The sequence below is a fragment of the Eurosta solidaginis genome, chromosome 5 (genome assembly GCF_040869045.1).
Source record: "Eurosta solidaginis isolate ZX-2024a chromosome 5, ASM4086904v1, whole genome shotgun sequence".
NCBI classification, from domain to species: Eukaryota; Metazoa; Arthropoda; class Insecta; order Diptera; family Tephritidae; genus Eurosta; species Eurosta solidaginis.
In genome coordinates this window covers 200443141-200466260 of record NC_090323.1, presented here as the reverse complement: position 1 = coordinate 200466260, position 23120 = coordinate 200443141, and the positions used below count along the sequence as shown (strand labels likewise).

General features: G+C 35.2%; 1 protein-coding gene, 2 non-coding genes and 1 pseudogene across 18 annotated transcripts in view; all 4 read right to left on the bottom strand.

The window, feature by feature from the left end:
* The window catches only part of Eip63E (cyclin dependent kinase Eip63E), a 733437-nt gene that overhangs the window by 92062 nt on the left and 618255 nt on the right, over positions 1 to 23120 (bottom strand). For all 16 annotated transcript variants that reach the window (XM_067787451.1, XM_067787449.1, XM_067787458.1 and 13 more), the window contains one exon: positions 22117 to 22322. In XM_067787451.1, the coding sequence (XP_067643552.1) occupies positions 22117 to 22322 (206 nt within the window). The remainder of the gene's footprint in view (positions 1 to 22116; positions 22323 to 23120) is intronic.
* LOC137252965 (tRNA-dihydrouridine(20a/20b) synthase [NAD(P)+]-like) lies at positions 1560 to 14806 on the bottom strand (annotated as a pseudogene).
* Positions 10732 to 10797, bottom strand: LOC137234101 (U7 small nuclear RNA). The gene has a single exon (XR_010947692.1). It is a non-coding gene; the product is annotated as a U7 small nuclear RNA (small nuclear RNA).
* On the bottom strand, positions 20076 to 20141 carry LOC137234102 (U7 small nuclear RNA). The gene has a single exon (XR_010947693.1). It is a non-coding gene; the product is annotated as a U7 small nuclear RNA (small nuclear RNA).

Below are 23120 nucleotides of genomic sequence, written 5' to 3'. Positions count from 1 at the left end.
AATAGGTAAGTAATGCATTCTATGTTTGATAATGTGAAACGGCGAGCCAAAGGACGCGTACACAAGCATAAACCCAGGGTGTTCCTAATTACCATCACAGCCAAAGAGGTTGAAGATGCCATCGTTCATGCTACACCATCTAAAGAAGTAGACCCCGACGACATACGGCGTGGGAAACCAGCTAACAACATAGGAGATTCTTATCGTCCGATATCTCTCCTATCGCTAGTATCCAAGACACTTGAATCCATTCTGCCCCCCAACCCCCATTTCACTGTAAACTTGCGTCTTGCCAATCATCAGCATGGTTTTCGAAAACTACATAGCGCAACCACCGCGCTAAAAGCCATCAACACGCAGATGAATTGCGGATTGATTCAAAAACCCCACCATAGAACAGTACTCATACCTCTAGACTTATGAAAAGCTTTTGATACAGTTAACCATGGCACGTTATTTCAACACTTGGAACGGTCCTCCCATTCTTCATGTCTCAAAAGGTGGATCCCAAATTATATATCTTCACCATCAGAAGGAGTCACCATAGTATCCTACGCTGATTACTGCACGATAATGGCCACCGGTCCTGGCCCACCCAATAATGAGCTATGCAATAAAATAATCAACTAACTCCGTGATCTCTTCAGTTTTATAGCCTCGCGAAACCTGACATCGTCATCCACCAAATCAACGGTGACCTTATTTACAACTTGGACACGGCAAATGTCGACGGTATTGAACATCCACGTCGATGGCATTACGCTACTGTCTTACAACCAAAAATACTGGATGTGGCGTTCGATCAGAGTCTGCATTTAGGCGAGGACGCAGTTGTACATAAAATCCAGAGCCGTAATAAAATTCTCTAATCTCATGCCCGCAGCACTTGGGGTGAAGAAAAAAGAAACGCTCATTACCATTTACGAAGCAATTGGCCGGCAGATTGCATCTTACGCGTCCCCGATATGGTCGCAAAGCCTAAAGGTTACTCACTGGAAGAAAATAAAGGCCTGCCAAAATACTTCCCTCAGGACCGCTACTTCCCCAGAACACCACGAAGCACTGCTACAAGAACAACAACAACAACAACAACCACATTGAACCTTCTACTCCTTAGGTGCCAATAACATAGGTTATAATTTCTTAGGGGATTTTTCAGATTAGAACAAAGGTTTTTAACACAATTGACACCATCAGCTAAACCAAACCTAATGGTGAGTCCTTAAATTTAAGACAGATTCTGTAAAAAACTTTATTTTACTCGATGTTTATTATTTACATAAGTTTAGCTTCTCTTTTAACATATTTTTATTCGCTCAATACATTAAGTAATTATCAGTATAGTAGTGTGAAAAAGCTGCCTTCTAATTCAAAATCATTAGGCGCCGACACCTTATCTTTGAATTCATTGAACAATTTACCATCCGATTCTCATTCCAAGTGAGCGCATCTGATCATTTATTAACTTGCACCCCGTCATATTTTAGTTGTGGATATATACACTTAGTATATTCCAAAGGACTACTTACTATACGATTCTGTGCGGGGCTTTAGTTTATTTATTTATTATAACGTTCCTCAAAAAATTCAAATATTTGTTGCTTGCTCGTAAAATTGTTGAACTCCAAGCTCAGCTTCCCTTTCATATGACTGCTCCACATAATGATAGTGATGAAAGCATTGAATATGTATGTGATCATTGAATATGTGTGATGTTTCGGCTTCCCCGCAGTGTTCGTTAGAAAGTGTATGATTTGAAAGTAAACCTCGTTCTGCCATTACACCATCAGCCTGTGTTTGCGCATGCACATTTTTAGCGTCTTGCTATGTGCGAACATTGCTATTAACAATAAGTGGTTTTTTGATGAATTTCTTTAATTCAGACATAGCGGGAATATTAAGAGGATCTGATACCTTCTGCCACATGTTTTGTCCATGTAATGTTAAAAATGTCGCACCACATTTTTCTAGTTGACGTACCAGTTCCACTGTAGATCGTACTGATTGCTCTCCACCACCATTTAATCAGCGTAATTTTGTCGATATGTTAAAGTTGTTTGGTAGCACACGCCTTGTAGTTTCTATAATATCTTTCACCAGTTCTGGATGTCTCAGCAGACTACAGACATATCGCACACTAACTACAAAAGAGTCACAACTTAAAATTTTTCAAAATCGGTTTTTTTCCATAAACCAATTCACAGTACACATCTCTAACTGCCCCTTAAATTTCGTTGCCATTATTTTCTTCTTTAACTCGAAAATTACCGTTATGCCAGTTTTGGTGTTGATTGCATCGCTCGCGCTCTATCAACTAAAGAGTACTATTTTTAGTTGTGTCAATGTGCTTAAGAACAAGTGAACAGTTTTTTTTACGCATAAAGTGTATTATTTTAAATTCTGACTATCTTGTTGCAAAAAACCTTTAACTTTGTTGTGTATTAATTAAAATTGTGTCTTTTTATAGGTAAATAGTGAGTAAAGTTGCTTGTATTATTGTGAAATATGCCTTTTTGATGAAATAATTGTGAATGTACGAGTAGTAAGTTTTCTTAAAAATAGTCATAATTCAAAATTGCTATATATTTTGTCCGTAAACAAATAATTACAACAAATTTCGTCAATTCATTTTATAATGAAGGTATCCTTCTTTGTAAAACTGGATTTCAGTATAACATTACAGACGTTTTCACATAAACCGTTTTCCTTCTCTCCTGTACATTTACATTTTTTCAAGTTGTGAATCTTTTGCTTTAGTAATTGCCCATGATTGCGGACAGCCACAATTCAAATCCATGCCATCAACATATGGATATATTAACTGGGCTGGTAAGGAGAATTCATGCGCATCGCACACAGTGAATTATGATATTCAAGGAATGTCCTCTAAACTTGTGGTAAATTCATTATCACGCGCCTTTTTACTATTTATAAATGAATCAGCAATGATTATTGGTGTCAATGCCAATTTTACGCCATGTTGACGAAGAAGCCGCCTGAATGCCAATTTGCTATATCGCACCATTGGTGCCACTGACTTTGTAAATCCATATGATGTGTTCTTTACAGTTTTAAAGACATTTAACAAGCCAACCTAATATAAACGCACGCAAGTCATTTTCTGTCAAAAATTTCTCATGCACATACAACTTGTATGAGAGCAACCCAAATTGAATTTGCTGCGTGAAAACCTAACTCGATTTACAATTTTTGTTCTGCGTTACATTTATTAGATTTGACGTTTGCACACATGCTTTACATTGTCGCAACGCATGCTTATTTGGGTTAGGGCAAAAAACGCCGGTTGTCTGCGCGCGCTAAAAAAACGCAGTGCGGTTTTATTAGGTTGGCATCAGGGATGATAAATGGATTTTTTCATTTTGTACCAAACGAGGAAAAAAAATGTACCAAATCATCCAAAAATGTACCAAAAGTTTTCGGATGCGAATTTCAACCAAACTAGAGTTATATTCTGCTTCTTTATCCAAAAACTGTTTTTAGTCAGGAAACTTTTTAACACAAACTAAAGGTAGTAGGTATAACAGGGAATATTGAGTACCAGTAAGGAACAAAAAATTAATATTAAAAAAAAAATAACAGCTGCATTCAATGCAAAAACATTCCTGTGGCAATTTAAAAAAAAAAAAACAACCTAATTCGAGTTAGGATAAAAGTGATATTCTGGCTTCATAACAGAAATCCGTTACAGATCTCCCTGTGTTACTTACTCATTGCCCTAGCGCGAAATGGCTGCTACAAAATATAGGAAGTTACAATGGTGAATTGTGGCTAGCTTTTCAGATAAGGGTCTATGTATCGCCATTATCCTAAATCGAATTAGGTTGTTTTTTCAAATTGCCAATTGTTTCAATCACTACATTAACAGTTCTTCTTCTTCTATCTATGTATATTATGACAACTATTATTAGCTGATTTCATCAAGTCTTTAGTTTTTATTAAATTGGAAACTGTGTTCATTTGAAGTCTATTTCTACACTTAGTTTTAATTAAATTTTGTATAGAAAATGTCCTTTCTACGTTTGTGGAAGAATGTGGAATCGACAATATGCCTTGAACTATTCTATAAATATTGGAAAACATTTGCGCATTTAATTTAGTTTTAACTGATCTTAATTCTTCCCAAATTTTTTAAGGCTCTCATTCTCTGCTAATGTTCTAAATCCAGAATTAATTTTCTATATTTTATCAAATTCAGATTTCGGCAACAAGTCCATAACTAAAGGTACAATACTATTTGTTTCACCGCTTGAAATACTTTCTGGTGAAAGCTTTGCAGCACACAACAAAGTTTTATCATTCAAATTTACTTTCTTTAATAAAGGACCAAAAAAACGTCATCTTTTTCGAAAAGGTTGTTTGATAGAATAATATCCACATTAGCACCGCAGTAAATTTCATCTGGGGTTCAGTGATTTTCGTCTGAATCAATATTTAACATCCAAATAGGACTGGAGTCTAAATAAGATTTTTTTATAAAATTTTTAATTTGGTAGTAAGTAAAGGTATGCGAATATCTTCAGACTGCATTTCTATATTTACATTATTTATTTCATTCAAAATATAAGAAAGAAATGTAAAATATACTTTATAAATAGGACTTTGAAAAATTTCAGATATAAGATTAATATTTTGATTACTGCGTTTATTTTCGAATACGTAAAGATTTAAATAATACTTGAGGGTATCCCATTGCTCTATGACTGCTTTTCTAGAAAGCCACCTTGTGGAGGCGTACTTTAGTATAGCATGTATTTCTGTACCGGAATGTTCTTGAAAACTCTGAAAGTCTGCCCTCCTAAAGGGGCTGTTACAATAAATAATAGTTTAAAAAAACTAAAAAATACGCTTTTATAGCAAACCGAACTAAAAAATAGAAAATAATTTTCAATTAAAAAGAGTTTATATAACAGTAGTAGAAGGTCAAACAATCGTTTATAGTTAATCACCTCAAAATAAAATTATAATAAAATTTAAGTTATTAACAGAATAGTTTAATTCACAGTAAAAAGCGTGGGGTGCGTTTGACTACATTTCATATCTTTCCTCTCAGATAGTTGCCAATAGAATGATTGTAACATTCAATATCGCTTTTTACCCCACGCTTTTTACTGTGAATTAAACTATTCTGTTAATAACCTAAATTTTATTATAATTTTATTTTGTGGTGATTAAATGTAAACGATTGTTTGACCTTATACTACTGTTACATAAACTCTTTTTAATTGAAAATTATTTTCTATTTTTTAGTTCGGTTTGCTATAAAAGCGTGTTTTTTAGTTTTTTAAACTATTATTTATTTTTAATTTTTTAGTTCAAGTCATTTTAAAAGTTTTAGTCGAGAGTGATGAAACCTCGAAACGCCAGCGGTCCATGGATGAATCCAACCCCACGACACCGAAATGGGCCAAAACGCAGGGAGGCTGGACGCGGTCTTTCGCCGAAATTGCCAAGGGTCGGCAGATCATTGGCATTATAGACGAGAGCAACGAAGATGGCAGCATCCCGAAACAACAGTGGAAGTGGATCGATGCCGCGCTCGCTACGGTGGCCGTTAAGGTTAAGAAAAACAACCCTGGTCCACCGCCATCTTACACCGATGCAGGGTGGTTCCAGGGCAATGGGCAATGTCAAGCTAATTGCCTGTGACGACGCCAGGTCAGTAAACCTCTATAGGGCCGCCGTCACGCTGATAGGGGTGGTATATCCGGGCGCGCACCTCAAGGTAGTGGAGGCGCGTGATATCCCCTCACGACCAAGGGCTAGAGCCTGGATTCCAGTGACGCCAACTGACCCAGCTGACATCCTGGAGCTGCTCCAGGAGTACAACCCGCCAAAGGTTTGGAAGTCAACTCGGATAAAACCGAGCTTGTCCTCTTCACGAGGAGGTACAAATGACCAAATCTTACACCGCCAAGAATTGGGGGTACGTTCTTAGCGTTTAGCGTTCAAGTCAAGTATTTGGGAGTCATTCTGGATAGGAAGCAATTATGGAGTGCCCATATAGTGGAGCGATCCAAAAAGGCATCAGCAGAGCTGTTTACCTGCAAGAGGGCAATTGACACCTCCTGGGGATTCCTAAGGTGACCTACTGGATTTACACAGCAATTTTGCGCCCGATTCTTCTTTATGGTGCCTTGGTCTGGTGGCCTGCACTAGCTAAAAGTACCTCTCTTAAAATACTTCAAAAGGTGCAACGGAGTTCGGAGCTCTGCATTACCGGGGCTCTCGGCTCCACTCCAGATTCCGTTACATACATCCATGGACATAGATACATAGATAGACACAGGCCAAGCTAATAAAACCGTGTTAAAAAGGGCTCCAGTATGCTCTTTCGTAGATGTGTCATTAATAAAGGAATACGTTTTTCGCATTATATACAAGGTTTCAAATCTATGGTCATTTGGGGTGGTCATAAGTTCAATTGACCTTATGTCCGTTAACCTTATGTCACCCCACCATCACATTAATGCACTTTAATCGAGCCTTGATACGTGTGCAAAGTTTCAAACTTATGGCCTTTCAAAGTGGTAATAACGCCAACTGACCTTATGGCCGTTGACCCTATGTCATCACACCATCGCCCTAATGCATTGTCATCGAGCCTTGATACGTATGCAAAGTCTCAACCAAACTTATGGCCATTCAAAGTCGTAATAAGGCCAATTGACCTTATGGCCGTTGACCTTATGTCACCACACCATCACATTAATGCATTGTCATCCAGCCTTGATACGTGTGCAAAGTTTAAATCAAACCTATGGCTACTCAAAGTGGTAATAAGGCCAATTGATCTTATGGCCGTTGACTTTATGTCACCAGACCATCACATTAATGCATTGCCATCGAGCCTTGATACGTAAGCAAAGTTTCAATCAAACATACGGCCTTCCAAAGTGGTAATAACGCCAATTGACCTTATGGCCGTTGACCTTATGTCACCACACCATCACATTAATGCATTGTCATCGAGCCTTGGCCCGTGTGCAAAGTTTCAATCAAACTTATGGCCATTCAAAGTGGTAATAAGGCCAATTTGACCTTATGTCACCGCATCATCACATTAATGCATTGTCATTGAGCCTTGATACGTGTGCAAAGTTTCAATCAAACTTATGGCCATTCAAAGTGGTAATAAGGCCAATTGACTTTATTTATGTCCGTTGATCTTATGTCACCACACCACCCCATTAATGCATTGTCATCGGTCCCTGATACGTATGGAAAGTTTCAAATTCATCAGACTTCTAGAAACCGGTGAAAATTAAGCTCAAAGATTCCGTTACATACAGGCCAAGCTAAAAAAAGCGTGTTAAAAAAGGGCTCCAGTATGCTCTTTCGTAGACGTGCCATGCATCTACTTCTATCATTAATAAAGGAATGTGTTTTTCGCATTATGTGCAAGGTTTCAAATCTATGGCCATTTGGGGTGGTCATAAGTTCAATTGACCTTATGTCCGTTTACCTTATGTCACCCCACCATCACATTATTGCATTGTCATCAAGCCTTGATACGTGTGCAAAGTTTCAATCAAACGTATGGCCATTCAAAGTGGTAATAAGGCCAATTGACCTTATGGCCGTTGACCTTATGTCACCACACCATCACATTAATGCATTGTCATCGACCCTTGATACGTTTGCAAAGTTTCAATCAAACTTATGGCCATTCAAAGTGGTAATAAGGACATTTGACCTTATGGCCGTTGACCTTATGTCACCACACCATCACTCTAATGCATTGTGATCGAGCCTTGATATGTGTGCAAAGTTTCAATCAAACTTATGGCCATTCAAAGTGGTAATAAGGCCAATTGACCTTATGGCCGTTGACCTGATGTCACCACACCATCACATTAATGCATTGTCATCGAGCCTTGATATGTGTGCAAAGTTTCAATCAAACTTATGGCCATTCAAAGTGGTAATAAGGCCAATTGACCTTATGGCCATTGACCATATGTCACCACACCAATACATTAATACATTGTCATCGGTCCTTGATACGTATGCAAAGTTTCAAATTAATCCGATTTCTAGAAACCGGTGAAAATTAAGCTCAAAGATTCCGTTACATACAGGCCAAGCTAATAAAAGCGTGTTAAAAATGATAGTTTACGTCTTTTAAAAATGTATAAATCTTGTTGGGAAATACATCACAAGCGGCCATTGAAGCTAAATTTAAAATGTGACAAACACATCCATTAACATGCAGATTTGGAAGAACTTGCTTCAGTCTTCCTTGTGGTCCGCTTTTTGCTCCCATAATAACCGATCAATTGTCGGCAGTGAAACCAATCATGTTTTCAAGTGGTATTGAATGGTCTTTCAAAGATTTAATAATGACATTAAAAATACCCTCCGCGCTACTATCGGTCAAAGGTATCAAATCTAAAAATCTATCAATGCACTTTTTATCAAAAATTCGAATCGCAATTGCCAAATTTTTTGATATACATACATATATCAGTCGTTTCATCTATTATTAAAGAGTACTAATTCTTCTGACAAAATGAAATTATGGATTTATAATTGTCTGGCCCTGTTATTTGAGTTATTATTTTCTGTGCTTTAATTCTATTGATGCAAAATTTGTTCACAATTTTATGCTATTTTCCATCAGCATATTTAATTGATCCATAAAGGCCGTGACACAAAGACATTTTTCATAAAGAGGCGTTTAACACAAGCTTACGCATTCCAATAACATCGCCACAATCAACCAAGATGTTGCGTTTGTAAATATGAAGGAATTTCAGACTTGGCAATTTAAGTTTATTTCGCCTTGTCCATTCACATTCAAAATTTCACGAAGCACTGTTGTAAACATTCTCCCTATACAACAAAAATACTTGCTAACATATTTTGTGTCATATTCATTTCTTATATTGTAGTTTTACTTGCGAAAAATGTTATAAAATTTACCAACCAGTGGGAAAAATAATTTCACTTGCAAAGTGTAACACCCTTAGCCAAAAAAAAAAAATAAATAAATGTAAGGCGCGATAACCTCCGAAGAGATCTAAAGCCGAGCTTCTCTTCCAATTTGCGTCGTGCTCCTCTTGATTTTTCCCTACAAATTGGCCGGACGGGACCTACATGTTTTATGCCGACTCCGAACGGCATCTGCAAGGCAGATGAGTTTTCACTGAGAGCTTTTCATGGCAGAAATACAATCGGAGCGCTTGCCAGACACTGCCGAGGGGCGACCCGCTTAGAAAAATTTTCTTCTAATTGAAAAATCTTATTTCTAAAATTTTGATGTTGCTTTGCACGGGAGTTGAACCCAGGGCATACGGTGTGATAGGCGGAACACGCTACCATCACACCACGGTGGCAGCCAAAGCAAATGTCAAATTCTTCTTCTTATGATTTTATTGGAACAAAATTGGAGAGTTGGTTACTTTTCATTATCAGATGGCGCCAGTGTCGCTCATTCTACCGTTCTCCATAAAAATACGTGCAATCTACTCATAATGCATAAGCTTGTGTTAAACTCATCTATATGAAAAATTGCTTATGTGTCGCGGCTGTAATTGGAAATGGCAAATTGTGCTCGGCAACAAAACAACTAAACTATATATTTTCTTCGAAAAATTTTAATTTTTTTTGTACATACAGAGTTGTTTGTTTGCAAATGACTTGAAGTTAGTGCTGTAATTTGCTGCGTGAAAACCTAACTCGATTTACAATTTTTGTTCTGCGTTACATTTATTAGATTTGACGTTTGCACACATGCTTTACATTGTCGCAACGCATGCTTATTTGGGTTCGGGCAAAAAACGCTGGTTGTTTGCGTGCGCTAAAAAAACGCAGTGCGGTTTTATTAGGTTGGCATGTAGAGTTGGGTCGTTTCGTTCTGAACTTGTTCAATTGACCGGGTATCTGAACTGAACAAGTGAACTAGATCTTCGATTTCGGTTCTATTTGTTCTTTTAGTTCGTTTTATCTAATGTTATTCTTTCCCTCTTCTCGTTCGCGAATATTGTAAATTCATACATACATACGCAGAAATTCACAGTGAGCACGAATGTCCATGAGTCAGATATATGTGGTCATCTTTGTGTGTGGCACTGCTACAACAATATATGTATGGACTATTTATGAAAAACATGTTTTGTAAGAAACTAATTATTACATTTCTTAAACTTGAAAAGTTCATATTTACAATTTTTGTCTGTACTCTTTCAATTTCCTGGATCCTCTGAAATTTGTAACTTTTTTTGAAGTTAATTATACATATATATATTAACTTATTTATTCCACGGCGGAACGATACAAGGTGGCAGCATGGTGACATGTACAAACATAAATGAAATTTCCATGTACTTTGTTTTTGTAAATTCGATGGACAAATGTCAAAATCGTACTGCGCCGGAAGTTGATGTATCAAATCAAATAAAAAAAAGTTTATAATCAGCTGTCCCATGCTTCCACCTTGTATCGTTCCGCATTGATTTATTCTATTCATATGCCTACACAAAGCATTGCTGCATACACACCCACATATATAGTTGGTGGTTTTTTTCGCGGGTGTGAACAGCAGTGAACAAATTTTCTCGAAAAAAAAAAAAAAACAAATGAACAAAAAGAACAAATTGTTCGTTCATACGAAAAAGTCTTGAATCTCTGAAAGGCACGAAAATGTACAACTCTATTGGTATGTAAACTTGCGTTAAACTCCTAAAATAATTATACTGAATGTATTTATTATCGGGACACTCAATATGTAAAACATAAGGGTCCCACCAAGATAAATTCCAAAGAGATCAAAAATTTAGAATCAATAATTTTTTAACTGCGAAAAAATGTACTTGTACGCCAGCCTAAATAAACAATTTGAGAATTGCTGCACCAAAAATTACACAAGAATACAAGCGACAAAAATATGTTCATGAATATGTGAAAAGAACACAATGAATGGTGGATATTTTTAGAAGCAACTGAATTGTTTGATGTCGCGGTTTATATCTACATACATATAAGACAGTGTGTTGCTCTATAAAAGCAACAAGCAAGCAAAGCACTGTCACTGTGTTCGAAGGTATTTATTAAATTTCAAAACTACCACGCACAGGGTGATAGAAGTGAAAAGAATATACGTTGTTGCTGATTGAAACAAATAGCAGAAAGTAGTATACCTTTCATTTTTTACCTAATACCAAAGAGGATAGATATAATAAGAGCCGTCACTCGTTATTTTTTAGGCATTTACTCGATGTAACCTGTGAGGTAGTCGCTACTTTTTTTTGGGCGACATGTTTATAAACGTCTTCTATACATTTTCATGGGGTATTTGTGTTTATTTTTCCGACTGTATTTAATTAATTCTTTAATTCTCTTTCCCAAAATCACGTTTGTATAAAGTGGCAAAACCGCATGGATAACTGGGAGGCAATTCAAATATGTCCCTCACAGAAAACATTCCGCATGCATTTTTTGATTTCCAGCGAGTTACTCGCCACAAAATAACGAATGACGGCTCTTATTATATCTATCCTCTTTGCTAATACCATTGCCTAAGATTTTAGCTAAAGTAAAGAGGATAGATATAATAAGAGTCGCACTGTTATTTTGTGGCGAGTAGCTCGCTGGAAATCAAAAAAATTTATTTTTGAATTATATCCCATTTATCCATGCGGTGTTCGACACTTTATGCAAACGTGATTTTTGGAAAGAGAATTAAACAATTAATTAAATACAGTCGGAAAAATAAACACAAATACCCCATGAAAATGTATAGAAGACATTTATAAACATCTCTCCCAAAAAAAGTAGCGACTACCTCACAGTTTACATGGAGTAAATGCCTAAAAAATAACGAGTGACGGCTCTTATTATATCTATCCTCTTTGGCTAAAGGGGTACAGAAAACTTAAGCTCGCTCATGTATATAACTTTTCAACACATACCTAGTTGATTTAAAAGTTTGGCAATAATGTATGAGTTTAAGCACTCATGAGAAGACTTAAGTTTAAGCTTGAATTGTTTTCAATTTTTAACTAGTCTGTAACAAATCATGTAGTTATCGACATGTAAGGACTGAAGTAGATTATGGTCAGCGCAAAGCATTTATCAAACACCAAAGGTATGCCTCAATTGAATCCAATTTCAAGGTGTTGTGTAGGCGACCTTCTCAAGGGGTTTTCAGCGCAATATATAGCTTCTCCAACCCAATTGGCAACTTCACCTACCCGCGGCGAATTCTGTTTAATTGACAGCCGAGGCTCTGGCGCCCCAAGTTCCTCATGGAACTAGGGGATGGGAGGACGGGATGGCCTAGAAGGTTTAATGTGGTCATATAAATCGTTCCCGAGATGATCGGACTAGTACCTTAATAGTGCTTTGTTACCGGAACGTACGGGATCTATAAGCGGCAAAGGACCATCAACATCGGGGAGTGTCTTTATAGTTAATACAACAAAAACAAAGCATGTACGTTTAGACTTACAGCTGAACTTAAATCTGTTTTTTTATTACTCAAATTAAAATAAGCAAAGAAAAAATTAAAAAACAGAAAATACTTTAAAAAAAAATTTGAAATCTATATGTGGTGCATCTGATATTCGAACCTACACACTTTGGGATTTTCTACACAAAATTGTCAACGGCACTTTCGCAACCTTACCTACAATACTATTCACTGAAATGTTGACAAAATGCAATGCTATATTATTTGTTAAATGTGTGCGTAAATTGTCTTTATGGTGAATTTCGTTGATATGGTGAATTGTTTTTATCTTTCGTTTACTGAATACGGAAATCATCTGAAGTCACAAAAATTGTATCTAAAGGAAAAACTCAAATTTAGAGACTTGAGATGAGACTGAATTACAGAATTCAGCCGTTAATGAATTAAATAAGTAAATAAAATGCGCACACAAAGAAATGTCTAGTTTTACAGATTGATACTATTGAGTGGTTGACTTAGCACATTTTCTTGAACTGTTGACGACTTAGCACATTTACACATCATTGCAAACAGCAATTTAAAATTTAAATATTTTTTTCTTGTGATCGATGTATTTTGAATTCAGTTTTAAAACTGCATTAAAATACAATTTTTCAAAAAAAGTGACTTAGCACATTTTCACATTAAGCTATATGCATAACCATGCTGCCTGTTTTCAATGAATTGTTTATCGAATTGTATGTACATTCTAATTAATAAATTCGTAATGTACGTATGTATTTATATACGATGAGTACAAATATGAAAAATTTTAAGTGAATTTTTGGCCTTTTGTCTGATCTCAGTTTTTTCTGTTTTCTTATTATAATTTCTGTTATACATGTATATATATTGACACGTGGTCTTATTTGAATGAATTGCTTAACAAACATCTTATATGTATGTATATAAGTAAATGTTTGGTCTCAGACGGAATTGAATAAAACAATAAATAACAAGTAAAGGTGTCTAAGTTCGGGTGTAACCGAACATTATATACTCAGCGTGAGCTTCAATTACACATTTAATTTCATATAACATACTTTTCTACATAACACGTGGCACCGCCCGTTTAAAAAAAGTGTCTCCCCATTAGCTCTTAAAATAATACTTGATATGTGAAATATCATTGATTAAAAACTATTTTTTGCTAAGTTATAGCTTATTATTCTAGTCTACGACCCTCTTAAACTTGTTTTATATCTAAGTTGCCGGGGTCTTTAACCGATCCCGTCCATTTTTACTAGAAATATTTTCTGCCATAAGGAAAATATGTGTACACAATTTCATTACGATATGTTAATTTTTCTTCGAGTTATGGCTCCCGAAACATAGGATGACTAAGCAATTAGTCATAAAAGGGACGGTGCCTCGCCCATTTTTTTAAATTTGAAGTTTTTCCTATTTATTGTTATAAATCGACTTAGGAAATGAAATACCATTGGTATAAAGCTCTTTTTTGCAAAGATATAGCTTATTTTATTCGCCCACGACCCTTTTAAAAATCTTTTATATACGTGGTCGTGGTCCTTAACCGATTTCGTTAATTTTTCTTCAAAGCATTCCTTATAGTAAAGGCAACCTCTCTGCCGAATTTTGTTACGATAGGTTTAACGATTTTTGATTAATAATATTTGTAAAATTGATTTTATCACAAGTGGGAGGTGTCACGCCCATTTTAAAATTTTTTATCAAGAGTCTCAATATCAATCCACATGTCAAATTTTAACATTCTGGGTGTATTTACTAAATAATCAGGTTTTTTGTGTGTTTCCAAAATGCTATATAAATAAAAAGTGGGCGCGGTTATCATCCGATTTCGCTCATTTTCAATACCAATCTATTTTGGGTCCAGATAAGCCAGTGTACCAAATTTGGTAAAGATATCTCAATACTTACTCAAGTTATCGTGTTAACGGACGGAAGGACGGACATGACTCAATCAATTTTTTTCGATACTGATGATTTTGATATATGAAATATCTATCTCGATTCCTTTATACCTGTACAACCAACAACATCCAATCAAAGTTAATAAATATATTCTGTGTGCAAAGCACAATACATTTATGGTCGAATTTTATTAACTCTTAGACGCATAAGGGACATATATGTCCCCGAGAAACTTTCACCATTTGCAGCAATACTGGCAACCCAAAGCACTTCTAACTTCATTTTATTTAAACTTGTCTATACCTTGTTAAGTTTTACCGAGGGCAACATGGATAAAAACCGTTATGTGTGTAAATACTCGTGGACAAAGAAGCAGAAATCCCTTTAGCAAGTCCTCGGTATTTAGAACTGTTTAATTCTATCTAAAGAATATACCTCGATCATTTTTTACTTGAATTATACTCACTGGTAAGTAAAATTAATACTTTATTACATACTTTTGGTTTTTTCGTAAAAGTGATGAAAATTTAGCAAAAAAATGCAAAGGGACGCGGGTGTCCCTATATGCACCAAAGAAAACTTTTGCTTCCAACGCTGATTATGATGCCAGATTTTATGCGCCAAGTGGAGTGTAATCGTGGCTAAGTTGCCAAGTTTACGCCAAGTCAAGTCAAGTCTATGCTAAGTATCAGTAATGGGGGCTTAAAGGTGTCTAAGTTCGGGTGTAACCGAACATTATATACTCAGCGTGAGCTTCAATTACACATTTAATTTCATATAAATTACTTTTCTCCATAACACGTAGCACCGCCCGTTTAAAAAAACGTCTCCCCATTTCCTCTTAAAATAAAACTTTATAAATGAAATATCATTGATTCAAAACTATTTTTTGCTAAGTTATAGCTTATTATTCTAGCCTACGACCCTTTTAAACTTGTTTTATATCTAAGTTGCCGGGGTCTTTAACCGATCCCGTCCATTTTTACTAGACATACTTTCTGCTATAAGGAAAATATGTGTACACAATTTCATTACGATATGTTAATTTTTCTTCGAGTTATGGCTCCCAAAACATAGGATGACTAAGCAATTAGTCATAAAAGGGGCGGCGCCTCGCCCATTTTTTTAAATTTGAAGTTTATCCTATTTATTGTTATAAATCGACTTAGGAAATGAAATACCATTGGTATAAAGCTCTTTTTTGCAAAGATATAGCTTATTTTATTCGCCCACGACCCTTTTAAAAATCTTTTATATACGTGGTCGTGGTCCTTAACCGATTTCGTTAATTTTTCTTCAAAGCATTCCATATAGTAAAGGCAACCTCTCTTCCGAATTTCGTTACGATAGGTTTAACGATTTTTGATTAATAATATTTCTAAAATTGATTTTATCATAAATGGGCGGTGTCACGCCCATTTTAAAATTTTTTATCAAGAGTCTCAATATCAGTCCACATGTCAAATTTCAACATTCTATGTATATTTACTAAATAATCAGATTTTTTGTGTTTTCCAAAATGCTATATATATAAAAAGTGGGCGCGGTTATCAGCCGATTTCGCTCATTTTCAATACCAATCTATTTTGGGTCCAGATAAGCCAGTGTACCAAATTTGGTGAAGATATCTCAATATTTACTCAAGTTATCTTGTTAACGGACGGACGGACGGACATGACTCAATCAATTTTTTTTTCGATACTGATGATTTTGATATATGGAAGCCTATATCTATCTCGATTCCTTTATACCTGTACAACCAACAACATCCAATCAAAGTTAATAAATATATTCTGTGTGCAAAGCTCAATACCTTTATGGTCGAATTTTCTTAACTCTTAGACGCATAAGGGACATATATGTCCCCGAGAAACTTTCACCATTTGCAGCAATACTGGCAACCCAAAACACTTCTAACTTCATTTTATTTAAACTTGTCTATACCTTGTTAAGTTTTACCGATGGCGACATGGATAAAAACCGTTATGTGTGTAAATACTCGTGGACAAAGGAGCAGAAATCCCTTTAGCAAGTCCTTAGTATTTAGAACTGTTTAATTCTATCTAAAGAATATATCTCGATCATTTTTTACTTGATTTATACTCACTGGTAAGTAAAATTAATACTTTATTACACACTTTTGGTTTTTTCGTAAAAGTGATGAAAATTTAGCAAAAAAATGCACCAAAGAAGACTTTTCCTTTCAACTATTAATATTTTATGCTTTGTAATTATTTCAGGTTTTCACTATTATTTTCGTATATTTTGGTGTCAAAAATGTCTTTAAATTGACCCAGAGAATTCCCGTTGGGTGAAGAAGAAATTATAGAAATCTTGATGGCTGACAACAGCGACGACGAGTATGGTTTGCTCCTTAATGAAGAGGACCAAACATTTTTAGCGCAAGATCTGGATGTCGGGGTAACTGCCGTTGAAACTGAACCTTGCTCAACCCTTCTTGAGCATGATGTAATTAAAAACCAGCCACCCAGTGCTAGTGTCCCAACTTTTAATTGGCGAAAAAATGCGTATTTGCCCCATAATTTTCTGGAGGAACAAAAATACGATTTCGGTAAGGTTCTTATTGCTGATAGCAACCGCACTTCTGATGAGGAATTCACTCCTGTAAACATTTTCGATAAGGTTGCTGACTTCGAATTCTTTATTGATAATATTATAGTTCCTGAATCAATACGTTATGCTGAACAAAACGGCCGATCTTTTACTATCAGTAATGAAGAGGAGAAAGCTTTCTTCGGAATGAACTATGTAATGAGCTATCATTGCTTACCTACATTTCGGAACTATTGGTCTACAGATATTGATGTGGGGGTTCCTTACATTGCTAATATGATGACTATAAGCCGTTTCGGAGAAATACGAAGAAACTTGCATTTTAGTGACAATTCTAAAGAGCCGCGTAGGACCGATCTAAATTATGATGAAGCATTCAAAATACGCCCCGTTTTGGAGCACTTCAATCGAACTTTTCAAAGCTCTATGCGCAATACCAAGACCCAGGCAATACACGAACATATGGTTAAGTTTAAAGGTCACAATATAATGAGACAATATGTAAAGAATAAGCCCATAAAATGGGGATTCAAATTATGGTGCAAGGCAGACTCTTCTACGGGATATTTATTTCAGCTTGACTTGTATACTGGAAGAAAAAATAGCGGTCCTGAAACCGGTTTGTGGGAATAGGTGGTGTTGCAATTGTGTGAGAAATTACAGGGTTTAGGTTGCGAACTATACTTTGATAATTTTTTCAACTCTCCTAATCTTCAGTACCAATTGACAAAAATGAATATAAAAGCTTGTGGGACAGTAGGATCAAATAGAAACGGGGTGACATTTTCACGACCAGTAGCAATGGCGTTTCTTTCATAAAATGGATGGATAACAAAGCTTTATTTATATTGACTAATTTTGTATCTCCCATACCGACATTTACAGTCACAGATGAGTGTAACATGCCCTGAAGCTGTTGTAAAGTACAATAGAAATATGGGAGGGGTCGATTTAATGGACCAAAAACAAAACGTGCTAAAATAAAATACTACCTACGACTAATTTTCGACATGCTGGATATCGCTATGAATAATTCGTATATAATTTATTGCAAGCTGCACGAAGCTAAACTCATCGAAGGAAGTTTGATTTCAATTCTAGAATTTCGCGAGGTAGTAGCTCGGTCGCTAATTGGCAGTTTTACATCTCGACAAAGGTCTTTGAAGTCAGTTGTTATGACCAAAAAGCGAATATCTCTAGCTTATAAGTACTGAACACCCTCACATATAATGAAGAAGGTAACAGGTAACAGGAGAAGATGCGTACAGTGTGCAAAAAATCGTGTAGATTATCGCACAAATAACACTTGCTCTACATGTAATGTTGATTTATGTTACACCTCAGAACGTAATTGTTTTACAGAATATCACCAATATTTATTATATTAAAGTACTTAACAGAAAGTTTGTTATTCTTAACATAATTTGTGTTTATTTTAACCCTAGAACACTAAACCTCTTTTTTTACTATTTTGTTATTTTTGCAAAGAGATCATTTTTAAAACTAAATAAAAAAATATTATTCCAATTCATAAACTTAAAAAAAAAATCAATCCTTATACGTATTTGTACATACTTTCATAAAAAATAAAAAGTTATATTATATCATATGTATTTGACTTTGTACATAAAAATTAAATCAGGTATTTTTTTACATCACATTCATAACAATTTGGTGATCTATGATCTAGGCAATATGATTTATTGCATTTAGCGCAATATTAACTAGTCATACGTCTCTTTTTTGGTGGGAAAAATTTACAGATGGATCTTTTTCCTTCTTTTATTTAGGGTTCTGTGTTAGTCTGTTGGCTTTCAGAAGAGGAAAAACACAAATTTATGGCTTCACGAGTTCGTTTCTGCATAGAAGGTCTTTCATTGAGTCTTAAAGTGCACCACTCGTGGAATAAATCATTGCTCAGCTGTTTCATAAAATCTCTTCTAGTCATGGGATTTATTTTAAGTTCTTCGCAGTTGGAAACATAGAGAATATAGCTGTTCAACACGGCCATGTTTATCATGCCGTAAAACATGCAAAGTGGCCAACGCCTGGTTTTACGGCTGCAACTTGTGTGACCACACATATGATCAACCTCCACTTCCACATTGTCCTCATTTTCACTGCCATCTATCGACAGTTCTTCCAGCCACTTTTGTATTTGGGATTCGGGTACACACATCTCCAAAAATTAAAAAAAAAAAACTGTTTAAATACTCAAAATTGCACGAACAATTAAAGAAAAACTGGCGAAAATAATTACCTTTAATACTAAACTTCGCCTTTCAGGCAACAAGGATCTGTATATAACGGTAAACAAAAAGACACAGATCAACGAACGTCTACTCATATGCTCATACAGCAATCAACTGAGTTGACACAAAACCACGTTTTGATATTTCCAACTAATCGTAAAATATCATGAAAACAAATAATCCAGTCACCTCAAAGGCCGGGTTTAGTGTTCTAGGATTAAAAGAAATCTGCGTAACTACTTTTCTTTCTAGAAACAAAAACATGTATACTTTTTCGCATATAGAGTCATATTGTATGTCTCCTTTGAGAAAACAAATAAATATAAAAATTTAAATTTTTTTTTTTTCAATTTTATGTTAAACTAAACCAAAATAAAAAGACACAATCCAAAAAAATTATTGTTACTACCTCGGTTTCCGTATAAACGTGTAAGGGTTAAAAATTCCTCCAATTGGGGGTGTGTGAGCTAATGCCACAAAACAGGCGACTATAAATATCACACCGCCCACTAGAGCCGCGTAGTTTTGCCAAGATTTAATTCTACTGAAAAAAAAAAACATCCATGTTTATTTTGTCAATACATCGATGTTGCTCCTCACAATTTGCATCCCGCTCTAACGGTATACTTCACAGAATATAGTTAGTTTACAATTTAATATTTCCTAGTTAATTTATAAATAAAAATATCTATTAATTTTTGTTTAATTATTTTAACTAAATTCTTTGTAAGCATAAATAAAAAAATTTATTTCTTCTGCATTTATACATTAAAAAATGTAACTAACTGAGAAGATATATTTGCATTTAGACATATGAAGGCCACTTATCACTTAATTCCCAACAAGTTTGCTACTGATTAAAACATTTACACTGAATATATTTATTATCGGGACACTTTATATGTTAAATATAAAGGTCCCATCAAGATAAATTCCAAAAAGATCAAAAATTACGAATCAATATTTAACCAAATGCGAAAAAATCTACTTGTACGCTACCCTAAATAAACAACTTGAGAATTGATGCACCAAAAACTACACAATAATACAAGGGAAAAAATATATTCAGGCAAAATGTGAAAAGAACACAATGCATGGCGGATATTTTTAGAAGCAGCTCAATTGTTTGGTGTGCCGGTTTATATTTACATACATATAAGTGTGCGTGTTGCTCTATAAAAGCAAAAAGCAAGCAAAGCACTGTCACTGTGTACGAAGGTATTTATTCAATTTCAAAACCACCACGCACAGGGTGATAAAAGTGAAAAGAAAATACGTTGTCGCTGACTGAAACAAATAGCAAGTAAGAAGTTTGTTGTATACCTTTAATTTTCTACCTAATGCGATTGCCTAAGATTTTAGCTAAAGGGGTACAGAAAACTTAAGCTCACGTACAAAACTTGTCAGCACATACCTAGTTGATTTGGCAATAATGTAAGAGTTTAACCACTCGTGAGAAGACTAGCCTTACGGCTGAATTCTGTAATTCAGTCTCATCTCAAGTCTCTAAATTTGAGATTTTCCTTTAGAGACAATTTTTGTGACTTGAGATGATTTCGGTATTCAGTAAACGAAAGTCACAAAAACAATTCACCATATCAATGAAATTCACCAAAATGACAATTTACTCATACATTGAACGATTAATATAGCATTGCATTTTGTCAACATAATCTTAGGTAGTAATGTGGGTGAGCTTGATAAGACTCCGTTCACAATTTTTATAGAAAATCCCATAGTGTGTAGGTTCGAATCTCAGCGGCGCCACAATAGAGTTCTATGTTTTTTTAAGAATTTTCAGTTTTTTAATTTTTTCTATGCTTATTTTAATTTGAGGAATAAAAAAAATATATTTAAGGCGTTTTTCGCAAATAATTTTCATACTTTTTCTGAAATTTTCACGTTTGTGATCTGCCCAGGCCCAGCTCACAAATTAGTGATTGCCTTTGTGAGGCTGGAGACGCGAGACAGCTTACAGAATGGCAAATTGTCTCAAAAGTGATTTTCACCCCAAATAGTCTCTAATAGTGACTAGAGACGGCTTACTGAATTCAGCTATTAGTTAAAAAGATGAGTACGCCTTAAGGTTTTATATCAAAATATATGGCCCTTTTGCCATTACTTAAAGGGAAGTGTTAACCTGAGATATGAAAACATATTTTTTATTTTCTGACCGAAGGCTACTTCGCACAGGAAAAATGAAACGGACAATTTCTGGAACATGCTCCGAAGACAAAAATATTGTACTCTATACTTACACAGCAGTTCTAGCTAAGACGGTGTGCAGTCTTTCATAAGATGATTTAAAGAATTTGGATATTCTGGCACAACCATCTGATAAATTAAATTGAAAATACACCACATGTGGTGAAGAGTTTATTTTGAGACTTAAATGTATATATGTACATATAGCTGCTACGTAGGTATATCAATCATTTGGCAGGGGGCTGAAAAGCCGCCGCAGCATAGCGGTTTAGTTTCTTTTGTTCACATAGCGGCGACCTAGGTTCAAATCCAGATTCGATCCAATATTTTTTTCAGTTATTTCTATTTTTGAAATGTACAATTTTTAATTATTTGTTGCCGTTGAAAATTATGCCATGTTCTCTACATTATATATTTTTTTGCTTTTGAGGATTTACCTAATTTATTTTTGATCGTTTATATATATTCGCAAGGCAAAATGCCAAGATTAGATAGTTAAGGCCACCTCAGTAGCATATCTTACAAATTGTCTTGCGGAAGATCGAAACCTGGTTGCTAGAATAGCCAGTAGTCATAGGGAAAGAATGTTGTCTTTCGAAAGATTTTTGGTGATGAAAGACAGTTAGAATCGTCCATTTTTTCTTCTAAATATTTCACTACATTTCTACTACTTTCATTATTTACTACATATGTAGGTACCAACAAATTTTGTTATATACTTACACCAAATGCACTAAATCTTTTCCGTCGTGGATGCGGGTCTTGCTTATTCAGGAACACCTCCGATTTAGGTCTGGGCGGCTTTTTTGGTCGCATAATAACGCGTGTCTCCTCTCGTATATCATCGTCTAATAATTTACTATCGGATGAAACGGACAATTGCCGTTGGACGCGATCATGATGGTCGTTGCTGTCAGTGCTACGCCAGTCTTTATAGAAAAATAAAAGAAGAAGATATGCCGGAATTAGAAAGAAACAAATTCCAAGTAATGAGAATGAAAAATAATGTTAATGCATTACTATAACAAAGTATCTCAACAGTTTGATAAAAACACTTAAAGGTACTCTCCAAAAAAGTTTAGCTTACAGAAAGACCGGAAGTGAGTTACTCTTTTGGACGAAAGTAAATTACACAATTTGGCTAATGCAAGCCACTCTCCAGCTCATTTTCTCTACTACGGAAGACTGGTGCGATTGAAATATTTGTAAGCCCCAACGTTTTTTGAATTTGCGAAACCTTTAGGCCTTAATTCCTTATGTCCCCATTTGAGTAGAGCTTCAATTTAAAATTCTCCATACATTCAAAAAGAGCACTAGTTGATAAGAATCATTTTCGTTAAAGTTGTGCAATAATACTCATGCATATATAACGTTTTACACCATCCCATAGCGGCAATTTATATCCATCCCACAAATTGAATAGCTGGTTTTGTAATATAGCCAACTTTTGAGACGATAAAATGTTGTGGTTTACGGAAACGTTTTAAGCACAACAAAAACAACAAATTGTGGCACTATGCACTTCCGTTTGAATGGACGGTGCAGGCAGTACAAATGGAGATCCTCCAATCGTCAGGAAATATAATGGTTGATGGGATGAGATTGCGCAAGCTGTATGGCCGATCTCTTGCTTTCGTTCGTTCAATTCAAGTGAGTGAATTGATAACATAAAGGAACTGTAAAAAATACTATACAAATTTTCAAGTAAAAAACCAAATATAAAATTG